Genomic DNA, 27,284 nt, shown 5'->3' on the forward strand with positions numbered 1-27,284 from the left:
GCTACTCTGCATGCAAATGTGCAGGTGAACGGGTGGACACAACCCTTAGCCTTCCTATTCTGAGTAGGAAGGAATCCTGGTAATTTGATTCCTGCGTCCAGAGCACAACAGCGCGCATTCAAAAACATTCCGATGCTAAGAACGATGCTTGCACCCAGACAGGTGACATGAAAAATACGTAGCCTCGGTTTCTCAGAATGTCGTAACTGAAGAGTCTTAAATAACTCTTGGCATCAAATTAAAAGATGGATCGCTTCGCCCAAATAATCTTCAGTCACTTGCAAGAGTGATTTATATTCACCTATTTAACCTTAGCTGTATTCATGAGACACTTACATGGAATATTTCTACTGTTCTTCAGGCCCCTTATTCATGGGCGTTCCGACCTCATTGCTATATAACCAGAGGCTCTGAGCTGCAGCTGTCAGGATCCTAATCCCTTCTGCAAGGACTCCAGGAATTGCTGCCAGTGTGTACAGTAGCAAACTGCGTGCTCGCCTTTCAGGCACCATCAGAGGTCTCATCAGCAAAACAAAAGTTGTGGATGATTCTTTTTAACCTTCCAGAATTTCAGCTAACTCGTTTAGGTATGTCCAGACTTAACATTTAGTAAATGTTGACCTTCAGGCAGACATGTATAATAAAGAATGCTCTCTTTAATGGAAGAGAAACTAAAGTGGGAACAAGATGTGTGACCACTCTTGCTATAGTTTAGCCATGTAACCTCAGGCATGTAATTTAACCTTTGGTTTTTCCTTATTTGTAAACTGTAGGGGAAATAATTTGTCTTCTAACTTACTGTAAAGAAAATGTCATGGCTATGAAAAATGTTTTGGGATCCTTGGAAGAAAGGAGTGCTATATAAATTAATGATAGTATAGTGATTATTATATGACTTAAAACAGATACAAGATCAAATCATTGTTTTCCAAAGTTGGAATAACAGTTCGTTTAAGCTAATTCACATGATATGCTCTATTTGAGAGGCATAAAATACTTTAATCTCTTCAGTTTTAAATATGTTTGCTGAGATGGTATGGATTCTTTAAATTAGAAGCTACTCAGAAGACCATTGGTCAGGAGGGCTATTTGACATTGGGTATGTGCTAATGACACATTGATGGGAACCATGTGAACTTTGAATTTATTACTATGTAGGAAGCTTTATTTTAGATGAATACTATGGTTTTTACTATACTGAATGAAACCAATTTTCTCCCAATGCTTTAATTACCTCTTTTAAGATTGCTATGTAACTAGTCAATATAAAGATGATGTCTTAACCAAAGGACTTGTATGCATACATATAAGCCAAACCAATGGACACAGACAACAGGGGGATGAGAGCATGAGGGGGTGGGGGAGGTTGGGGGTTAATGGGGGGGATGAAGACACATTTGCAATACCTTAACCAATAAAGAAATTAAAGATAAAGATGATGTCTTGTGATAGCTGAGTTAGTCTCTGGTGAGGAATGTTTTATTTCTCCAGTTGCTTCTAAAATTTCTGACTCTGAAGCCTTTGTTTGAATTTTTTTATTTGTACTAGATAGATTGTGTTTCCATGGTATTCCTTAAAGCATGATGTATTAATATACGTGATTTTAATATGTTTCTGCTATATTTGAAGTTAAGCTTTATTATGTAAATATAAAAGCATTCAACACATTTTGAATTAATTGCTACTATTTGACATTTTAATGTATTATTTGCCTAGTTTTCAAGCAGTGATCAGGAAAACATCAATATATGGTCATCCATTAGTTCATTGCTTAATGGATCCAGAAGCTCAAAAAGGTAAATTATTTTATATTTCTTTATGTAATTTGACTAATTGGAAGATGATAAACAATTAACAGAATACAAAACCTTACCTTTTCAGTGTTCATTAGTGTCTTAAATAGAGCTAAGACTTTTATCAATTACATATTATATCTTGGCTTGTGTTTGCTAACCTGTAAATATCTCTAATAGTGTTCAGTGTTTACTGATATCCCTACAGTCCTGATGATATGTTAAAGGTAATTTTGAAGACAATAAATTAAATATATAGTCTTGCTAAATATCTATTTTTTTTAATCTGCAAAAATGGAATAATTCTTTTCCCAAGTGCTATACATGTGATTGTGATCTCTGAGTTACTTTATTTCAGATAAGAAGATTGTAAGGGAGATAAGAAGTCTTATGTAAAACTACATGTTTTTACTCATGCTTGGGTGAAAGATGATTTTATACTATGAAAACATTTCTCACCTTTGTTTAAGGTCCCTCTGATGTATTAGTTAAAGGCAAATACATACAGAATGCAATTGACCTCTTGGTGAAAGGAGAATTTAAATTTGAATTCTACTACCAGTGTAGTTATTTGAAATGGACCCACCATTTTTACATCATCTTAAATAGTGTGGCTTTGCTGGATTATGTCATATAATTATCCCCATTATTTTGAGATAAAAAGTGCAGACGTACACTCTTGCCATAGACTAGAAGAATTATTACCATGTTTTTGTAGTGTACATTTTATGATTTTGGCTTCTTTATCTCCTTAATCTATACACTGTGGATGTTTTCTAAGAACTATAGTCCTATTTTTTCCTTTTTTAAGGCATACCAGGTGGCCTCTATCTCGGTGAGCATATTTCTAGGCCACCAGAGGAGGGTGTATGCCCAGTGTTGGCAGCCTATGTGGCTTAAACACTAATGGTTTTCCTGTAGTGGTTTTTGTAAATCTAAACATGTAAAGTTGTAATCACTTAGAGAATCCAGCCATTTAGGTGATTTGAATGAAGAAGCAATTTCTGTGCAGTTTATGAATACAATTACATCATTATCAACAATGCTTGGTATCATCTGTGTGTTCCATAATTTGGCACATTATGAAGGAAACGAAAGAAGTTCAAGGTAAGGTTGACACAGAACTATATTAAAGTATTTTACAACATGAATAATAATAAAAAAATTCAAATCTTGCCACATTTGCCTTATTTTAAAATTATTCACTGCCTCTTTAATTTTTATAGGGTAAAATCAAGACTTAGCATGACATAATGTGTTTTATTTCATGTTACTATCACGACTTACTGTGGCCTCCTGGTTCATGGGTCAATGCTCAATCACTGAGCCACACCAGCAGGGCAATTATATTGCTATTTAAGAAACATATCAAACTATAGTTGGAAGCAATATGTCCAATATACCAGTTAGAGTAACATCACACATATAATTACTGAAGATTCATTCATCAACACATTTTACATGAAGTAAAATTGAATAAATATATGCTAAATAAGACGAATAAATTTCCCACATATTGAATAAAAATAACTTAAATATAACAAATCTGTATCCGATATCTTCCAAAGTAAGGTTTAAATGTCAACTTTGAATGTCAATTGTTGCCGTTAGGGATGGTCTACTACTACTTCAAAAGCTCACAAATTCATACTTGACTCCTAGACCCAATGCTGCTCCTTAGTTCAGACTCTTTCCCATCTTTTGTCTAGATTATTGTATGTCTTCTAATGAGCTTCTAATTTAGCCTTCAGTTGCTGCTGCCAGAGGTAACTGTCTGTTTTTTGTTTTATTTTGTTTTTTCTTATTTAAAAAATCTGCCCTTTATTTCTTTTTGAAAAATTTATCTTTATTGTTGAAAGTATTACAGATGTTCCCCCTTTGACTCCCTCCTCCCTACTTCCTCAACCTCCCCAGGCCTTCACAGCACCATTGTCTGTGTCCATGGGTTATGCATATATACATTGTAGAGGCCCGGTGCATGAATTTGTGCACAGTGTGTGTGTGTGTGTGTGTGTGTGTGGGGGGGGGGGGGTGTCCCTCGCTCTGGCCTGTGGGATCAGGCCAAAACCGGCTCTCTGACATCCGCCAAGGGGTCCCGGATTGTGAGAGCGTGCAGGCCAGGTTGAGGGACCCCACTGGTGCACAATCGGGACCAGGGAGGGATGCATGAGGTTGGCCAGCTGGGGAGGGACTGCAGGAGGGCTCTAGGGCATGTCCAGCTCATCTTTCTCAGTCCTGATTGTCTGGAGCCCAGTAGCAAGCTAACCTACCGATTGGAGCGTCTGCTGGTTAGTGAATGTCATAGTGACTGGTTGAACAGTGCATGTTCAACTGACCCCCTGGTGGTCAGTGCATGTCATAGCGAGTGGTTGAGTGACTTTAGCATATCATTAGCATATTACACTTTGATTGGTTGAACAGCCGACCAGACACTTAGCATATTAGGCTTTTATTATATAGGACTAGAGGCCCGGTGCACAAAAATTTGTGCATTCGGGGCCGGGGGGAGGGGGGGGGAGAGGGGGTCCCTAAGCCCGGCCTGTGCCCTCTCGCAGTCTGGGACCCCTTGGGAGATAACGACCTGCTGGCTTAGGCCTGCTCCCGGATGGCAGAGGGCAGGCCCAATCCCTAGGTGCAGCCCCTGGTCAGGCTCAGAGCAGGGCCGACTGGGGAGTCGGGGCACCGCCCCCTGTCATGCACAGAGCAGGGCAGATTGGGAGGTTGCGATGCCACCCTCAGTCACGCTCAGGGTAGGGCCAATTGGGGGGTTGGGGCACCGCCCCCTGTCACACTCAAGGCAGGGTCGATAGGGAGGTTGCGGTGCCACCCCCTGTCACGCACAGAGCAGGGCTGATCAGGGGGTTGGGGAGCTCCCCCCTGTCACTCACATAGCAGGGCCCATCAGGGGGTTGAGGAGCTCCCCCCTGTCACTCACAGAGCAGGGCTGATCAGGGGGTTGAGGAGCTCCCCCCTGTCACTCACATAGTAGGGCCAATAGGGGAGTTGGGGCACCGCCCCCTGTCACACACAGCAGGGTGGATCAGGGGGTTCAGGCACTGCACCCTGTCACACTCAGGGCAGGGCCGATGGGGAGGTTATGGCTCTACCCCGTCACACACAGAGCAGGGCCCGTGGGGGGCGGTTGGGGCATCGCCCTCTATCACCCACAGAGCAGGGCCGATCAGGGGGTTGAGGCGCCGCCACTGTCACACTCAGGGCAGGGCCGATGGGGAGGTTATGGCTCTACCCCGTCACACACAGAGCAGGGCCCGTGGGGGTGGGGTGGGGTTGGGGTGCCGCACCCTGTCACACACAGAGCCGCAGGGTGATCAGGGGGTTGGGGAGCTCCCCCCTATCAGGCACAGAGCAGGGCTGATCAGGGCGTTGGGGCGCCTTCCCCTGTCACAAACAGAGCAGCGTGGATAGGGAGGTTGTGGCCCCAACCCCTGTCACACACAGAGCCGCAGGGCGATCAGGGGTTTGGGCGCTGCCCCCTGTCACGCTGATCCCGGCTCCCAGAGGCCTCGCGGCTCCGCTGATCCTGGTGCTGGGAGGCATATTACCCTTTTACTATATAGGATAGAGGCCTGGTGCATGGGTGGGGGCCGGCTGGTTTTCCCTGAAGGGTGTCCTGGATAAGGGTGGGGGTCCTGCTTGGGTGCCTGGCCAGCATGGATGAGGGGATGATGGCTGTTTGCAGCTGGTCACACACCCTTCAGGGTGGGGGTCCCCACTGGGGTGCCTGGCCAGTCTGGGTGAGGGGCTGAGGGCTTTCTATAGGCTGGCGGGTGACTGAAGCTCCCAACTTCTCCTTTTTTTCTTTTCTTTTTTTTTTAAATTCTGGGCCAGCTTTAGCTCTGAGGCTTGGCTCCAGCTCTTAGGCCTCTGCTGCTGAAAGCAGGTATCTGGTTTGTTTGGGTTCTATAATCGAAACACTGTTTCAACTCCAGCTCTGAGATCCCGGCTGGCTGTAAGCAGGTTTTTGGGATTTTGTTTAGCTTCTATATTTGTAACAATGTTTCAAACTGCAAGCTCAGAGGCCGGCAGTGGCAGGCGGGGAATGTTGGAGTCCTCCGTCACTGAAGCAAGCAAGCCTCATGTTCACTTCAAGCTGCTTGACTGCTGGCCGCCATCTTGGCTGGCAGTTAATTTGCATATCACCCTGATTAGCCAATGGGAAGGGTAGCGGAGGTACGGCTAATTACCATGTTTCTCTTTTATCAGATAGGATAAGTTCTTTGGTTAATCTTTCCCACCCCTTTCCTCTGAGACTCCTCAGTCTGTTACATGCTTACATGTCTCTGGATCTATTTTGTTTGTTCATTTCGTTTGTTCATTAGGTTCCACATATAAGTGGGATCAGAGGTAAGTTTTTAAATATCAAATTTGATCATGTTGTTTTTTGTTCTAATGATATTTATTGACTCCACCTCACCATATAGAACAAAGATCAGCATTGCCCACAGATCTGATCTCACCTGCTTTTTCAGGCATATTTTCTATAACACCCCAACATGCATCCGCTCCCCAGACATATGCTGACTCTCCAGGCCTGTTTCCAGCCTTGGTGGATGTTTCATTTTCCTTGACTTTACTTCCTTCTTTTTCTGCCTGGCAGCATTCCCCATCCCTCCAATTTAGCTCAAATGTCTCCTTGAGAATGCTTCTCTAATCTGACCAACCAGTGATGTTTACCATAGCAATTTGAAAATATTTCTTTTATTGCACTTATTATACTTCACTGGCATTTGTTTATTTGTCTCTTCCCATTGTCATCCCAACAGCAGACTTTGAGTCCAACTATTTTTTTCCTCCCAATGCATCCTGAGGAGTCTCAGTAAAAGATGAATTTTTTTCTTCTTAAATGTAGTATCACTTAATCCACTTGATTAAAGTTACAGCCTCTGTAAATTCTTGAAATTAAGTAGACATGTAGACAAAAAATATGTTTGTGAAATCTCAGAAGTTAGTTTCAACATAAGGACCCAATATCTTGACATTACCTAGGCATTCAGAATTCTTTCAGGCTAGCTTGTGACCATTTACTAATCTGAAAATATCTTTAACATCTTTCTTCTTTTTAATCTCTAGATATTTCTTAAGAAGAATGACATTCAAGTTTGAATAGAAGATTCAACTGAATGACAGCCTCTTTCATTTAGTTGAGGGTTTTTTACTTTAAAATTTCTGACAGGTTTTCATGACAGCCCTCTAATGGAAGCTTAAATTCACTTGTCATAGCTGTTAAGGACTTGTGTGTGTGTGTGTGTGTGTGTGTGTGTGTGTGTGTATTTCTGTGATCTGACCCTTCCATTTATTATTGTTGATACTGACCTTAAAAGTATAAAAAGAATATAGATGAGCCTTTATTTTTGAAGGCTTGCTGCAATTCAGCCTTGGAAGTCAAATCTCTGTAGGACTTTCCTCTTAAGAAAATCATCATCATAATGTGGCAAAATCTTTCTAATTTTCACTTCATAATTAATTCTCAGGAGATCAAGAGCACCTGGTAGATTTTATTCACTATCAGCAAAGATTTTGTAGCAGGAAATGGTGATAAGATTTTTTTATATCAAAAAACATTAAAATAGACAAGCTCAAGATAGCAACATAGTAATACTATCTTGATTATGTTTTATTTACAATCTGTTTTAATATTTATGTTTCAATATTAAATTCATTAATAAAATAATACACCAAGATTATAGAAGATAGCATTTATCTAGAGGTACAGATATGAAGAGTTTTCTGCTTTTCACAGAAGAAAACCAAGATTCATCATTTTGTGTAATATTATCCAGTTTTAGTTATTTGTCCTGGGGCCTGAGTGCTAGGTAACAAGGAGAGAATATGTTTGTAAAAATTATTATTCAGAATTGTAAATTAAATTTCATTGCATGATAATGCTATTAATTTTTTTGAGACAATTCCTCTTCAAATCTACTCATTTATTAATCATCTCAAGATCCAATCCCATATTCAACAAATAACTACATATGCACATTGAGAGACATGATTTTTGTGTATTACATTGGGAGCATAGATTTCTCCCTTTTACTGCAACAAGGCTACTTTAGGGATATCCTCACAACGTGCAGCTCTTTTTATTAGATTCCAGTTCAGAGGTTCTAATCCTCAGCCTTAAATGGGTGATGATATTGTTAAAATGTAATATCAAGCATGCCTTTTGGTTTAAATAAATAACTAATATTAAAATTATTACCTCAAAATCTTTAAATAGAAGTTAATGCTTAAAAACAGCGGTCAAAGTTTTAAGGTGGAAATAATTGTATGTGTGTCTATATTTTCTTTTAAAATCTCAAATATCTAGACAAATTATGTTAAGTAGCCAAGTTTAGTATATTTTGGTTTCTTTGTATAAATTATGCTAATTTTTACCTGTTACTTCTTGTGGAATGACTGTAGTATTCAAATAGCATTTAAGTACAAAAGAGAATATTGATATAAAACATTGTCAATTTAATTTTATTCAACATGATAATGTTTTATATATTATATGTGGTCATTATAGGTATGTAACTAATTTTGAATTACCATTTCTAGTAGGTAGAATTGTGACCTTTTAGAATGGATATGCAATTATTAGTAGTTATTGTTGTTTAATGAAATCTCTTTGAAGATCCTTTATTTTGGGGTATAAGTAATTTTCATTTATAATATACTCACATATATATTTCAAGTTTCACTTCCTTATAAAGATAAAGATGTGGTCATTCTTACAAAGAAATAACTATTTTAGGAAGACAGTAAAAAAATAGGAATTATTTGTTGACACACTGTACTTTTTAGAACAAAAACACTAATCTGGTCAACTAACCTTTAAAAGAAAGTGCAAAGTCAGAGATGTCACTTCGTTGCAGTAAATATTCACTGGCAAAGTTTTTATATCAAAGATTGGAACTTTAGGAGATGCTCCTGGGATTTAGTGTACTCAAAAATCTATTAAACCCTGATACCTTAGGTGACTTGTCAAAGAAGTGCTGCATTTACAAGGAGGCCCAAGAGGGTATATTCAGCTAAAGGTCAAGGAAGCAATTAATGTTCTCTGCTTTTCCCTAAAGAACTTCCACAGCAAACATTGCACTCCCCCCGTCCTCCCTCATCTTAGCAAGGCAAGTGAATATAGTGAAATGAAAGTTAAAGTTAAAATAAAACATATTACTAATATTATTTGGTTCTTATACCTCTTCCTGAATGTGAATGTGAATGCGAAATATATTAGAAGGGGTGCTCTTGCTGAAGAATATCAATTTTTCATCTCTCTGTTTTCTCTGCTCTCTGCCAAGAGTCCATCGATGTTTGTGGTCCTGGTGGAGTGGGATGGTAGATTGGGCCCTTCCTGTGGCGTGTAGTGAAGTTGGAATTCTTTGGGGGAATATCTGATTTTGTATGGGTCCTAAGCAGGACTCTATTAAGGGTTACATAACTTAGAACAGGAAATCATCTATGTCTTTCACAGGTTGACATGGTGTTCCTTCTTCTGTGTTTCATTGTGCTTTCCTTTCACCTCCATTTTAACAGTTGCCATATAACATTGCATTGTCCATTTGTCTGTCTCTCTCTGCACATCTGTCAGGTTCACCAGCACAAGGACTGTCTCCTTGAATTTTTTCATTTTCAGTCACTAGACAGTGTGTAGGGTTTAGTAAGTACTCAGTGAATACTTGTTGAATGAATAAATGAATGCATATCTTAGCCTGTCATTTGAAACACTTCTCTCCAGCCTACTGAGGAATCTTACTCCCCGTTCCTTCCCTTCCCTTCCAAAGTCTGATATTTCTCTCTCTCCACTACTGGCTTCCTTTTGACTACTTTTATTTACTTTCTCTCCTACATTTCCTTAGCACATTTTATTTCTATGATAGCATTTCTCCACATGATGTCATGTAGTTCTTTTATGGAGTCATAGAAATTTAGTTGTACAGTGGCCTAGTTCAACTAGACCAAACATCAACCTGGTGTATCCCTAATATCTAGAAAGAATAGTCTTCTGGTTTCTGTTCGATAGCTTCTGGGGACTAATTACTTACTACCTTTTGAGGTGAGCCCTTTTGTTTTAGAAAAGGTGTGATTGTTAGAAAAATGTTAAAAATCTGCTATATTGTAATTATTTCCCTTGGCTTCATATTCTGCTCTCTGAGAACATCACACACACACACACACACACACACACACACACACACACACACACACTCCAATCTCTTCTATTTGCTGCGCCTTCAAATCTGTGATAACTCTTGCGTTCCCTCGATTGTTTCTTCTTTCTGATGAAAATGCTGATCTTCCAAAACTGCCTTCATAGGGCTGAGGGTCAACAGTCCTCACCTCCCAGTTGCTGCAGTTTTCAGTGGCCCTCTAAACTGGGGCTTTCCAAACTGAATATGGGGCTACAAATATGACCTGAGCACTTTCAAGTGGAACAGAGTTCTATACATCCCTTGTTTTAAAATTATATTGTTAATAAGGTCTGGTTATTTAGCTTTGTTGATAGTTGTATTTTTATTTTTGTCTCATATTGAGCTTGTGGTCAATTAAATGTATATATCTTTTCCCCTCCACAAATAAGTCATCCTGAATGTGGACTTTATATTTGTCTTTATTAAATTTCATATGAAGTCCAATCCACTGCTATAGCCCATCAAGATATTTTGTTTCACATTCAGTTTTCTACTATAATTCCTAATTACATATATCATTAGAATATTTGATCACACTGTTATCATCAGTCAAACTAGTAACAAAAATGTCAATCAGAGCAAAGCTGCAAACACCCATTTATTAGAAGGGTGGGAGCCAAAGCCAAGTACTTAAGGGGTATTGTGGAAAAACGAACTTACATCCAATTCTTCATGGGGTTGGCATGAGGTATCTCATGTATTACTGAAGTTCATACAGTTGTGTCTATGAATCTGTACTTTTTCCCGAGGGCAGAACCATGTCTGTCTGGCTAACAGATGTCTTCCATCATCTAGCTCAGTGCCTGGCACAGAGCAGGCCTTCAATACATATGGTTTTGTTGAAAAAGTAAATGGAACAACCAAGGAACAAATGTTCTGGCTTAAGGTTTTGCTTGTTTGTTTGTTTGTTTTTTGTGGCTTAAGTTTTTAAAATGAATCTTTTCTGCCCATCTCTTTCTCTTTTAAAGAACTACAAACTTTTTCCTTTCCTTGGTTTCCTTAGTCTTTATTTGCCACCTTCTCTTCTGTGGAGAATTAAGCCTGGATTCATTAGTGTTGAGGTCGGGGAAGTGGCAAAGAACAAAGACAAGACTTGAAGGATCAGGAATTGGTGTAAGAAAGAAATAGTTTCTCTATTAATTCAAATCTTATGTTAGATAGGTTAAATCTAAGACACACTTCCTTTATGAAGCCATCCCTGAGTAACCTCCATCACAGTGATTTCCCCTTTTTTATTTAACTGTAGAATCCACCCCCTGAGCATTATGCGGTATAATTGTATGAATTTAAGATGTACAACTTGTTTTACACATTGTGAAATGAATACCATAATCAAACTAGCATATCCATCACCTCACATAGTTAACATTTTCTTGTGTGTGTGTGTGTGTGTGTGTGTGTGTGTGTGTGTGTGTGTGTGTTGAGAATACTAAAGATCTACTCTCAGTAAATTTTAAGTATGTAATACATTATTATTTTTTAAATATATTTTATTGATTTTTTACAGAGAGGAAGGGAGAGGGATAGAGAGTTAGGAATATCGATGAGAGAAACATCGGTCAGCTGCTCCCTGCACACCCCCCACTGGGGATGTGCCCACAACCAAGGTACATGCCCTTGACTGGAATTGAACCTTGGGCCCTTCAGTCCGCAGGCCGACGCTCTATCCACTGAGCCAAACCAGTTAGGGCTGTAATACATTATTATTAACTATAGTTACCATGCTATACATTAGATATCCAGAACTTATTCATCTTGTGTAACCAAAATTTTGTACCCTTTGATCAGCATCTCCTCATTTCCCCCACCTCCCAGTCCCTGCCCATTCTACTTCTGCTTCTATGAGTGACTATGGAATTTTCAGTTGTACAATTCAATATTGCACAATCAATTATTTTTTATTATATGCTGATCTTATTTTATCATTTAGTTTTATAACCAAAATATCATAAAAGCTATAACAACAATAATAATAACAATAATATGTTGAGCCACATGTAATTGTAGACAAGGTGCTAAGTGCTTTGCATGCATCATCTTATTTCCAATCTCCCAACACTTTTTGATGTATGCTCTTCTATATTTCCCATTTTACAAATAAGAAACTGGAGGCTTAGAGAGGGATGTATATCTTGGTCTATAAATAGTTTGTAAATTCTTTGGGACTATTAAGTTCTTTTTAAATTACATCTTTTTAGTAGTTTAGTTTGGGACAACCAAAAAAGGAGCTCCTTTTTGGCTCCTTTATTTACAGGTTCTATGACTCTCTGAGTCCTATTTTTTTATCTGTAAAAGTGCAAAGAATAATGCATATCTTATAAGGTTTGTTGCAAAAATTACATGAAATATAATATACAATGTATTTAACATGGGCTGACATGTGAAAAAAGTGCTCAGTAATTGGTAGTTAATGTTGCTAATTAACTTTATGTAATGTTGTTGATGTTGTAGTTCCATGAGTTATGCTCCCCCGAAATAACATAAACATAAGTAATAATAAAATAGTACAAGAGTATATTGTTGGATGGTGTTAAATATTTTTTATCCTAATAAAGGCAAGTCATAAAGGATATGCATTACTGTAATAACTGAAACTGCATTATACAGCCAATGTGAATAGTTGGGTTCTTATATTCCATCACCAATATTTCTTTTGTCCTAGTTGAACATATTGAGTTGCCTTAAAATATATTTCTTTTAAAAACTATATTAACATTTGTTTCACATAGCATTGCAGAAATGGACAGTGGTGATTTCAACTTCAGTGAAATCAGAAAGATGTTGTCATCCTGATGTATGGAATGTTAGCTTACATCCTGAGTCATTTTCAAATAGCTTGTTTACCTTACTAGTACATTGCACCTAAAGTCAGTGAATATTCAAAAGTAACTTAGAATAAGTAGAAACATTGCATTTCCATCAGGCCTTCCTTTTCCATTATCTTACTAACACAACTGTAACAATTGCCTTTTTCTTTTCCTTTCAGGAGACAGAGAAGACAATGATGACAAGAAGGTGGTTGCAGAGATCATGGCAAGGTGTTTTTTTCCAGCTCTAGTAACATCCATCCCCTGGGAAGGATTTCGTTTTGTTGGTCACGAGATTCGAATTACTGAAGCCATGGATTGTTATGGTGCTGTTGTTTGGCCATCGGTATAATTTCATACAAAATTTGTTACATTTCAGTTATTTTCAGTCAGTTTTGTTCATTATTATGTACTATTTGGAAAAAAGAAAATAGGTTTCATAGTTCGATTTTTTGACCTCAAACAACACTAAAATTTAGAAATCATGAAATTGGGAAAATGCTTCCACCAATTAATTCTACTTCTGACATGTAGGATTAATAAAATGTTGTTTGCATCTTGAGAGTTTTGTGACCCTAAGGGTTTAGAATTGTGAAAATTTTTTTTCTCATTTAACTGGCGCATTTGAGTTAACCAATTATAATGAAATGTTTATCAATGTCAACATGGAGAATAGTCTAAAATATTCTCCTTTACTAATTGTCCCATGAAGGGTTCAGACCTCTCACTGCTATTTGCTCCAATCTCACACATTCTTTGAAATTATTATTATTAGTAATTGCTTTCTTTAAAGATAATCAACCCAAGCAACTGAACTCCATATTTTTAGTTGTCTCTTTTCTCTTCAACAATTCCCAAAGACTCTTTCTAACCTAAATGTTGAATCTTTGGAGGATGTACTTCTGTTGATAATTTTCTGTAGTTTTATCTATGTAGATACACACACATACATATCAAAGCATTAGTGGGATATTTCTTTAGTAGGGTTTAATTATACATCAGTTATTACTGGCCAAGTACTATGTATTTTTTCTTTTTAACTTTCATAGGCCCTTGTTCTATGCTATTTTCTGGAGACAAATGTAAAGCAGTATAATATGGTTGACAAAAATGTGATTGAAATTGGAGCTGGAACAGGGCTTATTTCCATTGTGGCAAGTTTACTAGGTAAGTAGGTATTTTTTTAAATTATTTATTTATTTATTTATTTTGCTGCAAAAAGCTTTATTGTTTCATTTGGTCCGATGCACGGGAGAGGGCTTCAGGGTGGTCAAAAGAATGGATAGTAATTTCATGGAGAGGCTCAGGTAAAAGCCAGACGCCAGGGGAATGCAGACGGGCCCCTCAAAGGCCTCTGGGCTCCAAAGGCTCCTAGTTGTGCTTGAGGGTGAGCCTTTCTAAGGGATACTTGCCCAGCCCAGTCTTTGGGCCAGCTGTTAGTCAGGTGTCGCCCATCTTCTTGATGAATTTCACCTCCTCATCCAGGAAGTGGTTCTCTAGGAAGTCACAGAGCTGAGGGTCTGCATGGGTAGAACCCAAGGCATCCAGCTCTAAAACGGCCTGGTTCAGGTTCCTCTCCAAGGTCAGAGCAGCTTCCATGGCATCCTGAGTTTTGCCCACTCATCTTGGGAAAGCTTCAGCACATCCTGGGAGAGAATGCGGCCGCCACACTTGTTTTGCAACTTTAAGAGATGCTCAGTGCCCTTTCGCTTCTTCTCTGCCAACTCGCGCCCTCTGCCTCAAGAGCCACATCTTCCAGGTTGAAATAGAAGCCCAGAGAGAGGTAGGTGTAGGAGGCCCGCAGATGCAGGTTGGCCAGACGGTTGACTGCAGCCTCCACCTGGGTGGAATAATTCTAACAAATTTGGCAGCTCACAGTTGTTCAGCAATAAGGAGTTAAGGTAGGAAAAAAAACTGGTGTGTTGGCTGGTCCTGGAGGTGGTTCTGAGGGTGGTGACTGGATAAGATGCAGGAGAGTGGCAGAGGCTGGAGAAGGGGCATCCCTGGTTCTGTTCTGTCCAAAAACCATTGAAGCAAGAGACAGATCCAGGACCGCCGAGGGCACTGCCTAGGACTAGGTATTTTTGATTGAATAGTGTTTAAAGAATTTAATGATCAAATATCATTATCTGCTTTAACTATCCAATGTGCTATGACCTTGGCCTATTTTTAATTCCTTAATAGTTTGAATGAGCTTCATCAAGACACTATAAATTTTAAAGTCACCTTACTGGTTTCTTTTAGAATTTTCTGTGAAGTTGTATTAATTCTTCTCAGGGAATGCTAAGTCACAAATGTATTCTAATTTTGAGGTGCACTTAAGCATCCTGGCTGGCTGCTAGAGGAGATGCGTGAAATACTAAGTATAGACAAAATTGACTCCTGCTGACTCTCATATTCTTTATCTAAATTTTAGCCCATTTTAACATTTCCATGTAGCCATATATTTCTTTTGGGTTTTGAAGTCCTCTGCTTTTATGAAAAAGCCCCTGTTAGAATAGAGAAGGAATATTAGAAATCGTGTCTGCTTTTAATTTTATGTATTTGCCGTTGGCTTTATTTTCACAGTCAGTTTCATTCTTCTTTTGCAACCTCTTGTTCTCTCACCAGAATCTTATTTTCCAGTTAAATGTGTGATGGTCTCTATGCATGCTTCAGCCTGCTCTAGTTAAATCTTGTTGTTGTTGTTGTTGTTGTTACAGATTGATTGTCTTGATTTAGCTGCCTTTTGTGATATGTGCTACCCAAATCTTGATTTCCTTGATCTTCAGAAGTGCACACTCGCCACTCTAAAATCTTGAGAAGAACTCAAGATTTAGCTATTTATAACTTTCTAAAAACTGGGAAAATATAGGACCCTTGAAGTCCTCCTCAAATATATATAATTTCTCTGTCCTGATATTGCTTTCCAAAGTCATCATTCCATTTTGTATGGATAGAGTCTAAGGCACTATTGAAGGTTTCCCTATCTAGGAGCAGAATTTGTATTTGGTCAGTCATTTGTTTCATTAAAAAGAATTATTCTTTCAGTATGCTTGTCTATCTAGACAAAAATATCAAAAGATTGAAGCTTTCTTTAGTCAGTATTCAAAAAATGGTGGTGTTCACTTCTCTAGACATAATGATATTAATAGTTAGATATTTTACACTCACTGTAAGTAAGGGTGAATTCCTTTTCTTGGGGTTTAAAAAATATTTGTAGAAAATGACAGCACCCACATTAGAGTTGAAGATTCATATTTCTGTGATTCTATCAATGATGTGCATATTTCCCTCCCATTTTAGTATTTTTCACAAAATACAATTAATGGCCAGAGGAACTTACCATTGGGACTAAGGAATGGTTTCGAAACTGGTCTGGGCCGAACTAGACTTCTCTTCCAGTTCTGCTTTCCCATTGCTTACTGAGTCTGTTCTTGTCTGATGATGTGGAATTGACCAATCCTAGATTTATTTACACATTATTTTCAGGCTCTGCTGCTGCTCAAAGTTTACTTTAAGGGCCAAATTTTATCGATTATTGGACCTTCCAATTTCCTCCTGAAAATGACCACCAGTATTCACTTTTAACTAGGAAATGGTTTATGTTTTCTTCATCTGAGCATTCTGTTCTGCATCTGTGATCTTTGGCTGCATGAACACTATATGCAGCTTGACTTAAAATTAGGTCAAGCTGAAAATTTGGGCATAAACATGAATGTCATGATGCTGTCAATGTAATGCCATTGAAAAGTCTTTCCTCCCCCGATTTCTCATATTTTACTACTTGCTATTCAATGATAGAATGCCTGATGTTGTATACACTTGTTCAGTCTCACAGGACTGGGGCTCAGAATTCTTTTAGGGAAGAAACTGGTCATCTTTTAACAATGACTTTTGATTGTTCCCGCAAGAATACCAAATCTTTTTAATTTCCTTTTCTCTTGATTAGTTTTTCCTAGCATTTAGTAGATAAATAGAAAATAACAGCAGCAACAACAAAACAAAGAAGAAAACATTGGAACAGAAAAATGGAGTGCAGAAGTACCATGGGAATCAAATTTTGTTAAGGGGAGGAATAAAACTGCCCTAGCATCATTTTTGAAAGGGATTTCTCTGCTGTGTGTACTGACCATTTTTTTCCTTGGGACTAGCAGTTGTGCAGAATTGCAATATGCATGTAGGTTTGAAGCTGGATTGTTTACTTTATCCCATGAGGGTTACTTTTCTACTGCCCTTTGCTTCACAGGTGCACATGTGACTGCCACAGATTTACCTGAATTACTTGGAAATCTGCAATATAATATATCCCGAAACACCAAAATGAAATGTAAGCATTTGCCTCAGGTTAAAGAACTCTCCTGGGGCATAGCTTTAGACAAGAACTTCCCCAGGTCTTCCAACAATTTTGATTATATCCTGGCGGCTGATGTTGTCTATGCTCATCCTTTCCTGGAAGAACTCCTCATTACCTTTGACCATCTGTGCAAAGAAGCTACCATCATCCTCTGGGTCATGAAATTTAGGTTAGAGAAAGAAAATAAATTTGTAGATAGATTTAAGGAGTTGTTTGACCTAGAGGAGATTTCTAGTTTCCCTAGCTTGAATATTAAGCTGTATAAAGCTATGAAGAAAAATCGAAGGAGTGCATGATATCCTCAAAGGAGGACTTGGAAAGCAAAGGCAATTTCTAGTAGATGATGACTTTAAAGAAGACCTTGGATAAGATGATGCAGCACTGACTTTCTCAAGGGGGAACACATGTGCACACGCACACACACACATACACACACACACACACACTTACACACTTGCTATATCCAAGATAGCAATTTTCCAATTTATAGCACGTGGGTTTGGAGGATGGCAAAGCCATACTATGTGGTTAGGACAGTGTCTGCTTTTTTAATCCCTACTTCCATAGAACCCTTGATTATTATGATCATTGTAATAAATAGTGCAATTATTGTTATTTTTAATGGATAACTGTAGAATGGTGGTTTTCAATAATGATATCTCAAAAAAACTTATATTATTCTCTCATTAAAAGTAAAGAAATAAACTATAGTGGGATATGCAAATAAATCTGAATGGTAATAAATATACCATTACCATAATATAATGGTAAATGTTAGATTATTGTGATTTTCGTTAGTGCCAGCCTATAGGCAGTCTATCATCTCTGGTTGGCAGGGTGGGCCTTCAGCACAACCTCTGAAATCAATCAAGCTTGTGGATTTGAGGTTATAGGCAAGGACATTTCACTCTGGTAAATGACAAATGAATGGAAGCAAACATAAAACAGTTGGGATTTTGGAGGAGTTATTGCTTTATTTTTAAGCCAAGTACAGTTATTTTTCTTTTATCACAAAAATAGAAATACATATAAAAACTTTGGATAGAAAATACACATAAAAAGATATAGGCTCTAATCTCAAATAACCAGACAAATGGCTGTTTAAAGTTTAAAGCTCTTCTGATGAACATATAGATCTAGATATTTGAAATCCTATGTGATTTTTTTTCACATGGGCCTTAAGAGATTAGAAGTCTGAAGTAATTAAAGTCAGTGAAAGGAGAGCAAAAAATTAGAATTTTGTTCCATGTAACAAGAGTGCATTGGTTGGTAACTACTCTTCAGTGTCCCCAGGAATGTTTGCTCTCCTAAACCCAGCTCTTTTTGCTTTGCTGGAAGTTCTCAGTTCACTCAGGGTGAGTAGAGCTAAAAGGATTATTTCCTAGGACCCTGATCTGTAAGCCAGATGCAAGTATGTTGCCAGTGGATTCTTTGATATGTACAGTTCATAGGGCCATTTCTCAGTAACTTCCAATATTTACATAGTTTTCACAGCCTGTTGCATACATAATCCTTTAATCCTCACAACCATTCTAAGAAGTGTAAGTAATGTCATTATCCCTACTTCACAGATAAAGAAACTGAGGCTGGGAGCTGTGAAGCCACTTGCCCCAGGCTATGCAGCTGCAGAGTGGCAGTGATGGGGCTCTCACGCCCTGGCTTGTTTGAGCACAGAGCCTGTGTTCTTCTTACTTACTGCCTTTGTGTATAAAAACCAGTAATTTTACTCTTTTTAAAAATGAGTAATTTCTTCAAAATGAAATACCCAGAAAGGTAAGCAAATACATTAGGAGAGGCTGAGAACTGTTCCTCCTTAAATCTTTATCTCTTTTCTTGCTTTAAGTGGATGGTCAGGGCAGTCCCATTTGGAAGGTGACATTTAAGCAAAGCTGGAAATTGGTGAGAAAAGTAGCAGTGTAGATATCTGTAGAAGTGTGTAGAGGGGGCTGGATTGTGTCAGATCTCTGCTGCAGTCTGGGTTCTCTGGAAGAAAACCCAGAGGTAGAATTTGATGTGCAGGTCATTTATTAGAGACTGCCTTTGGGATCAAGACCTGTGGGAAGGAGCAGAAGCATGTAGGACAAAAGTAGAGGTCAAGCTACACTGCTGGCCCAACTACAGCCACAGCTGACCTCCACATGGAATACTGGACCCAGAGTGGCCTTTCAGAGGTGTTCCAGATTGGGTTGAAATGGCTGGGCCTTGATAGCCCCTTGTCATTCAGTCACTGCTGCCCTGAGAAGGCTCTGTGAACTTGGGTAAGGTGACTCTCTTCAGCAGACCTTGACAGCTGCAGACCATCTGCCATCAGCACTTCCAGCAGCAAGGTGATAAGTCATCCTGCAGGGTATCTGGGCAGTACATCACAGTGTTCACCACAGCCTTTAAGGTCATTGAAAGAACTTTGGCTTTTCTTCTGGTGCCAAAGGAACACTGAATGCTTTGGAGTAGAGGAGTGAAAGCATATCATTGTATGTAAGGACCATTTCAAGAACATTTAGGAAGGGGCAAAGAGAACTGTTAGGAGGCTGTGGCAGCCATCCGGGCAAGAGGGGATGGCAATCTGCAGCAGGGAATGTGCCATGGAAGTGGTGAAAATGGTCAGGTTTATTACTTTTTTAAAAATATATTTTATTGATTTTTTACAGAGAGGAAGGGATAGGGATAGAGAGTTAGAAACATCGATCAGCTGCCTCCTGCACACCCCCTACTGGGGATGTACCGGCAACCAAGGTACATGCCCTTGACCGGAATAGAACCTGGGACCCTTTAGTCTGCGGACTGAGGCTCTATCCACTGAGCCAAACCAGTTAGGGCTGAAAATGGTCAGGTTTAGATGTGTTTGGAAGCTAGAGCCAATAGAACTTCCCATCATATTGAATATGTGTGTGAGGAGAGAGAGGAAACTAGGCTGAATCTGAAGTGTTTGGTCCAAGCTACTGGGCATGAAATTGGAGGCATCAACTTAGAAATGGTGTGTAAAGCCCATTCAGGGAGCAAGAGTGAAGAAAGCAAGGACTGATTCCTGAGATTGAGCAACATTAAAAAATTAGACATAACTGTATTCGAGATTTTTTTTCAAGATTCTGCCCGGACCCCAAAAAAGTTACATTAGTATCTGTTAACTCTGAGATAGGTATTTTCTACCACGGTGATTTTGAACCGGTCCCTAGAGGTCCAAGATCCCTCAAAGTTGCCTCAAGTGTCTCTAGGAGTATTTTAAGTGAAGCAGCAGGAATCTAGGGATAACAAGAGAAAAAAATGGCTCCTTTCCTAAAAATGCTTGAATATCTCTACTAAGCTATTTTTAGGTAGGATAAAGTGTCCTTACTTCAAAGACTGTGTTAGGACCATATGGTTCATAACAGCTCCTCTTTCTCTAAGTGTCTATCTGTCAAACATGGTGTTCAATATCCATTGTTCTATTCTGTTTACAGCCTTCATTTGCAAAGTTTAACGCCCACCCACACACATTGTGCCCCTCCTGTTTCACTTCATTCTGTGTGTTTGTCTACTTTTACCTTTTTGCTGTAGTTTCTCCACACTTTTCTATATTCAATTTTATAATAATTTAATTTTAAAAATATAATTTGAATAGACTTTTTCTAACTCATAGTTTTTCTTTTATAGCTAGGAATTAAATTTGTCAACTTTAACCCAAGAGAATTATGCTGTGAACTTTGTCTTTACCTGACTTCTTTTGAGAAATTAAACTATATTAATGAAAACCTCATTCAATTCTTACAGTAACTTTCTGGGTTTCTAAAAAAATAAATATACCAATTATCAAGGTTTAAATAGAGGTTATCATGGTATAGTTATTGCTTAAAATTTACATGTTATGTACATGTAATACCCAGTGTTGTGCTCCAGAGTGCATCAACTGACTTTAGGAAACTAAGTGCTATCTTAGAATAAAATTCTTCTGTCTTAGAATTTTCTGACATATCCTATTTTATTTGTGCCAATATTTTACATACTATAACTTTAAAAAAATTGGTTTTCACTCTTTATTTATATTCAGTTCTCTTTTTGGATAAAGAATTGTGGCATTGGGTGACTTCCTGACAGATTTGGAGCCAACTGTGTACACTCGCTATTTTGAAAGAAAAAAATGAGGAAAAACAATAGAATGGAATCTCCTCCACCCCTCCTCCCCCTTAAATCCTTAGATTCCAGGAGCTTGGTTCTTTCTGTGAATGCCTGGTCTTTATAGGCAGAGAATATGCCCAATTTGTTTTAAGCAGTGCTATTGGCATGTGAGCTGATACATGATTTCTGAATATTTTTGGAAATAGAACATGTCCCCTGGATAGGATTTTGGTGTACTAATTTTAAAAACAAGCTGGAACCTTGGGTTCTAGAAATAAAAGACAAAGTCAACCATAAGTAGATCAGCTAGGCAATAAAATTGATAAGCTTAGGAGAAAATTAATATGCTGTACCTCTTCATTTAACTCCATTTTAGCTTAGTTTTCATGGAAATCTGCATGTGGAGAAAGTAAAAATTGTCAAATATTGCATTTTCCACACCGTATTATCCTATACTAGGGGCCCGGTGCACGAAATTCGTGCACTGGGTGTGTGTGGGGAGGGGAGTGTCCCTCAGCCCAGCCTGCCCCCTCTCACATACTGGGAGCCCTCAGGCATTGACCCCCATCACCCTCCAATTGCAGGATCGGCCCCTTGCCCAGGCCTGATGCCTTAGCCAGAGGCGTAGACCCCCATCACCCTCTGATCGCCTGATCGGCCCCTTGCCCAGGCCTGACGCCTCCGCCAGAGGTGTCAGGCTTGGACAGGGGACCCCCATCTCCCCCTGATCACTGGCTCTGGCCCCCGCCCAGGCCTGAGGCCTCTGGCCCAGGAATCATGCCTGGGCAGGGGACCCCCATCTCCCTCTGATCGCTTGCTCCACCCCCCGCCCAAGCCTGACGCCTCTGACCCAGGCTTCAGGCCTGGGCAAGGGGACCATCATATCCCCCCAATCCCCGGCTCCGCCCCCACCCAGGCCTGATGCCTCGGCCAGAGGGGTTGACCCTCATCACCCTCCAATCACCAATCACCGGATCGGCCCCTTGACCAGGCCTGAGGCTTCCGGCAGAGGTGTCAGGCTTGGGCAGGGGACCCCCAGCTCCCCGCGGTTGCAGGCTCCGCCCCTGCCCAGGCCTAATGCCTCTGGCTGAGGCGTCCGGCCCGGGCAGCGGGGACCCGCAGCTGCAGCGGCCCCACGATCGTGGGCTCCGCTTTAGGCCCAGGCAAGGGACCCCTAGCTCCCGGGACTGCCAGCTTCGACTGTGCCCAGCTCCCATCGCTGGCTCCACCCCTACTTCCTGCTATCACTGGCCAGGGCGGCAAAGGCGCCTGATTCTCCGATCATGGCTGGGGGGGCCGCCTTTGCCCTGCCCCCCAGCTCTTAGCTCCCCCCTGGGTTTCCGATCACTGTCAGTGGCAGGGGGCTTCTTCCTGCTTTCCCTTTCGCCTCCCTGCATTGTGCCTACATATGCAAATTAACCGCCATCTTGTTGGCAGTTAACTGCCAATCTTAGTTGGCAGTTAACTGCCAATCATAGTTGGCAGTTAATTTGCATATAGCCCTGATTAGCCAATGAAAAGGGTATCGTCGTACACCAATTACCATTTTTCTCTTTTATTAGATAGGATAATAAAAGGCTAATATGCAAATCGACCGAACAGTGGAACAACTGGTCACTATGTGCGTACTGACCACCAGGGGGCAGACGCTCAATGCAGTACTCCACAGCAGTACTAAGGATGTCTGACTGATGGCTTAGGCCACTGGTTGGCAAACTGCGGCTCGCAAGCCACATGCGGCTCTTTGGCCCCTTGAGTGTGGCTCTTCCACAAAATACCAACTTCTGCGCATGGGCCACGAAGTTTCAATCGCACTGTACATGTGCGCCCACACGTGGTATTTTGTGGAAGAGCCACATTCAAGGGGCCAAAGAGCCGCATGTGGCTCACAAGCCGCAGTTTGCCAACCACTGGCTTAGGCCCACTCCCCACGAGCCATCAGTTGGACATCCCCTGGAGACTCTGGGACTGCAAGAGGGCATGGGCTGGGGTGAGGGACCCCCTCCCCCAAGTGCACGAATTTCGTGCACCGGGCCTCTAGTAATAATAATAAGAAACAAAATTGAGAATGGAGCAGGAAAATAGTTTTACAAAATGTAGAAGAACATGGCAAAGCAAAATTTAAAAACCATAGGCATTTGTGAGTGTTTGTGTGTGGAACTCTTTTTTTAAAAAAAATCCTTATTATTGAAAATATTACATATGTCCTCCCCCCCCCCCCCATTGACCCCTTCTGGAACTCATTCTTTATATCTCCTTTATGAAGCCAGGAAATAGTTCACAAATGATTTCCCCATCCAGGTTTTGGCGTTTTTGAGTTTCTCATGTGAAATTAAGTCTAGAATATTGACTTGCAAGCTCAATTTCAATATTTTCTCTGCTTCCACACAAGATCCACACAAGATCAAAGACAGTGTTCTGCATAATTATGTGGTCATATTAATGGGACAGTTATGTCTTTGGTGGCTTAGTTAGCATCAGTTAATTCTGTAGTCATATTAACTCCTTTTATTAAGAGTTCCTGAGCTGGACATTCGTGTTTACTCAGATTATGGATAGCTATATAGTATTTAGATTTCTGAGCACACACCATTGACTGCCTACTCTACTGAGTTAACCTGTGGCCTCTATCATGAACAGTGCTTTTATTGGCAAAGCTCAAAGGCTTGAGTTTTTTTCCTCTTAATTTCTTTGTTTCTAAGGCAATTGTCTTTCCTTGAAATCCATTCAAGTTTTAGTTGGCACTCAACCATCAAAGAATTTAAAACTATCACTAAAAATGAAAACAGATGTTCAGGTTAATTTTGTTATAAATGGAATTAATAAAAAAAATAGAAAAATATTGGATATCTGCTGCTAACCGCTAACACTTTACCATACCAAAAAATATCATTTGGTTTTCCAAACAAAAGTACAAACTAAGTATGATTTAAACAAGGCATTTAAAACATATTATAGTAGCCAGGCATTATTTAATAATGCCATAAATTCAGGGCATAAGGCTTCTGAAAATTACTTGGTAAATGCTAGATTTTGTAGTTTAGGTTTTGAAAATTTTTGTATTTTCATTGTCTACAGTCCATATATTTATACACTTCTTTGTTTTGATTTAAAATTATGAGTCAGCCTCTTACCTTTACTGGCTTTTAAAATTTATTTTTTGTGTCGTGATTTAATTTGGGTTTTCTTATCTAGTGCCATGATTTAATTTGGGTTTCTTATCGCTTTCTGTATTTTCTTTGTTGGAACAGTATAAATCATAATGGCAAAGGTTGTCTCTTTGTCACAAACCATCATAAATAAGCCCAAAGAACAAGCCATAAAAATGTAAGAAATTCTTAGATTAAAAACTATGAGTAATGTTTTTTACTTACCTGGTGTTCAGAGGTAAAAGTGCAGACTGCAACTAGTAAATTATTAACACTTTTCTACCAAGGATTTCCTCCTTCCTTAGGATCTCTGTGACTAATAGGTAGTCAATTTAAGAATTAGAAGGGTGTCAAACATGATAAACATTTTTTAATCATATATTAAAAACAGGAATTGAGGAACAACTATAAGATTATAATTTATGCTATAATTCTTATAATAAACATGGCAGATCATAAGAAGGTGTAGCATTTTTAGGGTGAGGGAGCCCCCAAGGTACTAGAGCTGTTGGGTATGGGTGTCATATGAAGGTAATTCAGAGAGGCTTAAAGGCAATTATTAAAATGCAAAAGAACTAATTTAACTACCTTTTACTTTCCTTGGATTATATTTTTCTTCTTCAGGAAATCATTTCATGGTTGTCATCATCCATCCATCCATCCGTCCATTCATCCAACATTTATTGAAAATCCACAATATGCCAAGCAGGGGCTACAGACACACAGTGAATAAGGTAGAGGGGCCAGTCCTCCTGGAGACAAAGCTTAGTACAAACGGTCAGATGCGAGGAAGTCACTGCATGGACACTTTTACTGTGTGTTGGAAGGAACCTAAACTACAACCAGGGATTCAGTGAGAGCTTCCTGGAGAAGTAACCTGTAACTGGGCAAAAGAGATAAAGAGGGGAGAGGGAGGACGTATTCTGGGCAGAAGGGACAACGTGTAAGACACTTTAGAGACAGCCCAAGAGTGACGTTTTATAAACTACTCACATAGCTTTTATTAACCCTTGCTGAAATAATAACCCCGTTATGGAATAGTCACTGCTCTCAGCACTGTTTTAGACATTTCACATGTAGTAGCTCTGAATTCTGTTGGCTATCCTAGAGGTATTAGCGTAACTTACATATGAAGTAACTGAGGCTCAGTAGGGGTGAGTCACAAGTTTATGTACATGGTGTGTAGAGTGAGATGGGAACCTCAGTCTCTATGGTATCAAAATTGTGCTCTTTTCAGGGTACTGCCTCGTGTCCATTTTCCACTCTGAGCCCTGCAAAAAATCCTAAATGTTATATTTGTTCTAGCTAATTTGGAGCAATCCAGTTTAGTGAATATTGTCTTTATTTGCCTCCTGAGCACAAACTTGTGTAAGTGGGATACTGTCGAGATGAACCTGCATGAACTCCTTTTCACAATATATCATGAAGAGTATGATTTTATGAATGTATGTATATATCCATCAAATACTTAAATACATTTTTCTTTGCAAGGAATATTGGGTAATTATTAGGTTAATTAGTTTAAAGATATGTAGTGATCTTAAAATAGCCAGTGTGGGGGTAAAAAAAGGTTTTCTTGTGCAAAGGGTACTGAGGTGGAAGGAAAAGTTGATCTTTTTCTTGCAAGATGGCTCAGGCAGAATGAAGCAAAGGAAGTGTAGGATGTCCTCAGGTGACTTTTCAGCAAAAAAGGCCAAGGGGTGGGGTTGAACTTTAAAACATCATCCGATCAGTCAATGATGGTAGTGTTTATAAGCTTGTTACTAGGTGGCAAGCTCACTGCATCAGCACAAAGGTAAGCCCTGGGTGATGTGAGCACACCAGTTCCCGGAAACCACCTTTCAGCAACCTTTCAAGGAGAGGGCAGTGTTGACTCAGGCAGCACAGCCTTCCGAAGCCAAAGAGGAGCGCCATGGGTCTCCGACCAGGAGTTTGGAGGAACACCAGCATGTCTGCAGCAAAGTGCTTGGCTAAGTGCAAATGGCCTTCAGCCTCTGTTAGCCTGAGGTTCTTCAGATGACTGACACCTCGATTCTGGGAGGTTGATATTGCTGATTAAGCCCTCAAACATTGGCTGGAGGCCTGGACAGGTGACAGGATGTAAGCCGACGCCAGTGTGGGCGGCTCAGCCTGCTTCCATGATGTCAGAGGAGGACAAGCTGTCAGAGCTGTCATGTGAGGGCCAAGCTCAGAGGACTGACTATGCCATTTGCCTCTGAAGAGCGATGTGAGCCAAGAGTAGCCACGGAATGTTCCAGAATCGAGAGAAGGGGAAAAATGATGTATCTAAAATTACTGGTGGGACACGGCTACCCTGGGCAGTCACAAGTTCAAAGGCAGGAGGGTAGGAATGGAAATTCTAGGGAGAAAACCACAAGGTTATTGAGAAAGAGAAATCACAAGATAAGTTTCTCTAATAGTCTTTTTATTGTATATATTACTGGTTGATGTTATGTTCACCAGCAGTATGTGAAGCCTGCTGCCTGATATCTCTGCTAAGCAAGTGACTGAATATGGAGTGTGATAAGGGCCAAAGTGGAAGCCAACATCTGAGGAAAATTCAGCTTGGTTGCCGATATAATCTACCTCAGATAAAAAGCTTGCTTTGATTCTGTCATATGCTTCTCCCATCTAGGTGAGAAAAGCTGAGGATTTGGATACCTTTCCCCCAAAGCTCCTGGAATAAAATCTGAGTCTGAAATTACCCATTATTGCCACTGGGGGGCCCCTGTGATCTGTAAAATAAACTTTTCCTTCTGAATATATAAGTGAAAATAAAAGAAATGATTTAAACAAATGGATTGAATTATGAAAGATTATATGCAAATGTATCAAAAGCAGTAAGGGGTAAATACACAACAGTATAATGTGATAAGTAGGTGGTGCTGTCCTCCATAATTAGGGATTAG

General features: G+C 39.8%; 1 protein-coding gene across 2 annotated transcripts; it reads left to right on the plus strand.

Annotated features, from left to right (window-relative positions):
- The first annotated feature begins 214 nt into the window (after positions 1-214).
- On the plus strand, positions 215-17,906 carry METTL21C (methyltransferase 21C, AARS1 lysine). 2 transcript variants are annotated; one of them, XM_059685086.1, is made up of 6 exons: positions 215-587; positions 1,717-1,796; positions 3,503-3,559; positions 12,978-13,144; positions 13,848-13,965; positions 17,027-17,906. In XM_059685086.1, the coding sequence occupies exons 4-6, from the start codon at positions 13,022-13,024 to the stop codon at positions 17,428-17,430; spliced, it is 645 nt and encodes a 214-aa protein (XP_059541069.1). In that variant the 5' UTR covers positions 215-587; positions 1,717-1,796; positions 3,503-3,559; positions 12,978-13,021; the 3' UTR covers positions 17,431-17,906. The 2 variants fall into 2 exon arrangements, with proteins under 2 accessions (XP_059541069.1, XP_059541068.1); XM_059685085.1 differs by lacking the exons at positions 215-587; positions 3,503-3,559 and having other exon boundaries at positions 1,700-1,796.
- The last annotated feature ends 9,378 nt before the right edge of the window (positions 17,907-27,284 follow it).

This window comes from Myotis daubentonii, chromosome 2 (assembly GCF_963259705.1).
Source record: "Myotis daubentonii chromosome 2, mMyoDau2.1, whole genome shotgun sequence".
NCBI lineage: Eukaryota > Metazoa > Chordata > Mammalia > Chiroptera > Vespertilionidae > Myotis > Myotis daubentonii.

Excerpts from the sequence above, each read along its gene's own strand:
- METTL21C (XM_059685085.1), top strand. The coding sequence starts at position 1,700 with ATGTATTATTTGCCTAGTTTTCAAGCAGTGATCAGGAAAACATCAATA. Across the intron at positions 1,797-12,977 it reads GGATCCAGAAGCTCAAAAAG|GAGACAGAGAAGACAATGAT; the intron begins GTAAATTATTTT and ends TTTTCCTTTCAG. Across the intron at positions 13,966-17,026 it reads CATTGTGGCAAGTTTACTAG|GTGCACATGTGACTGCCACA; the intron begins GTAAGTAGGTAT and ends TTTGCTTCACAG.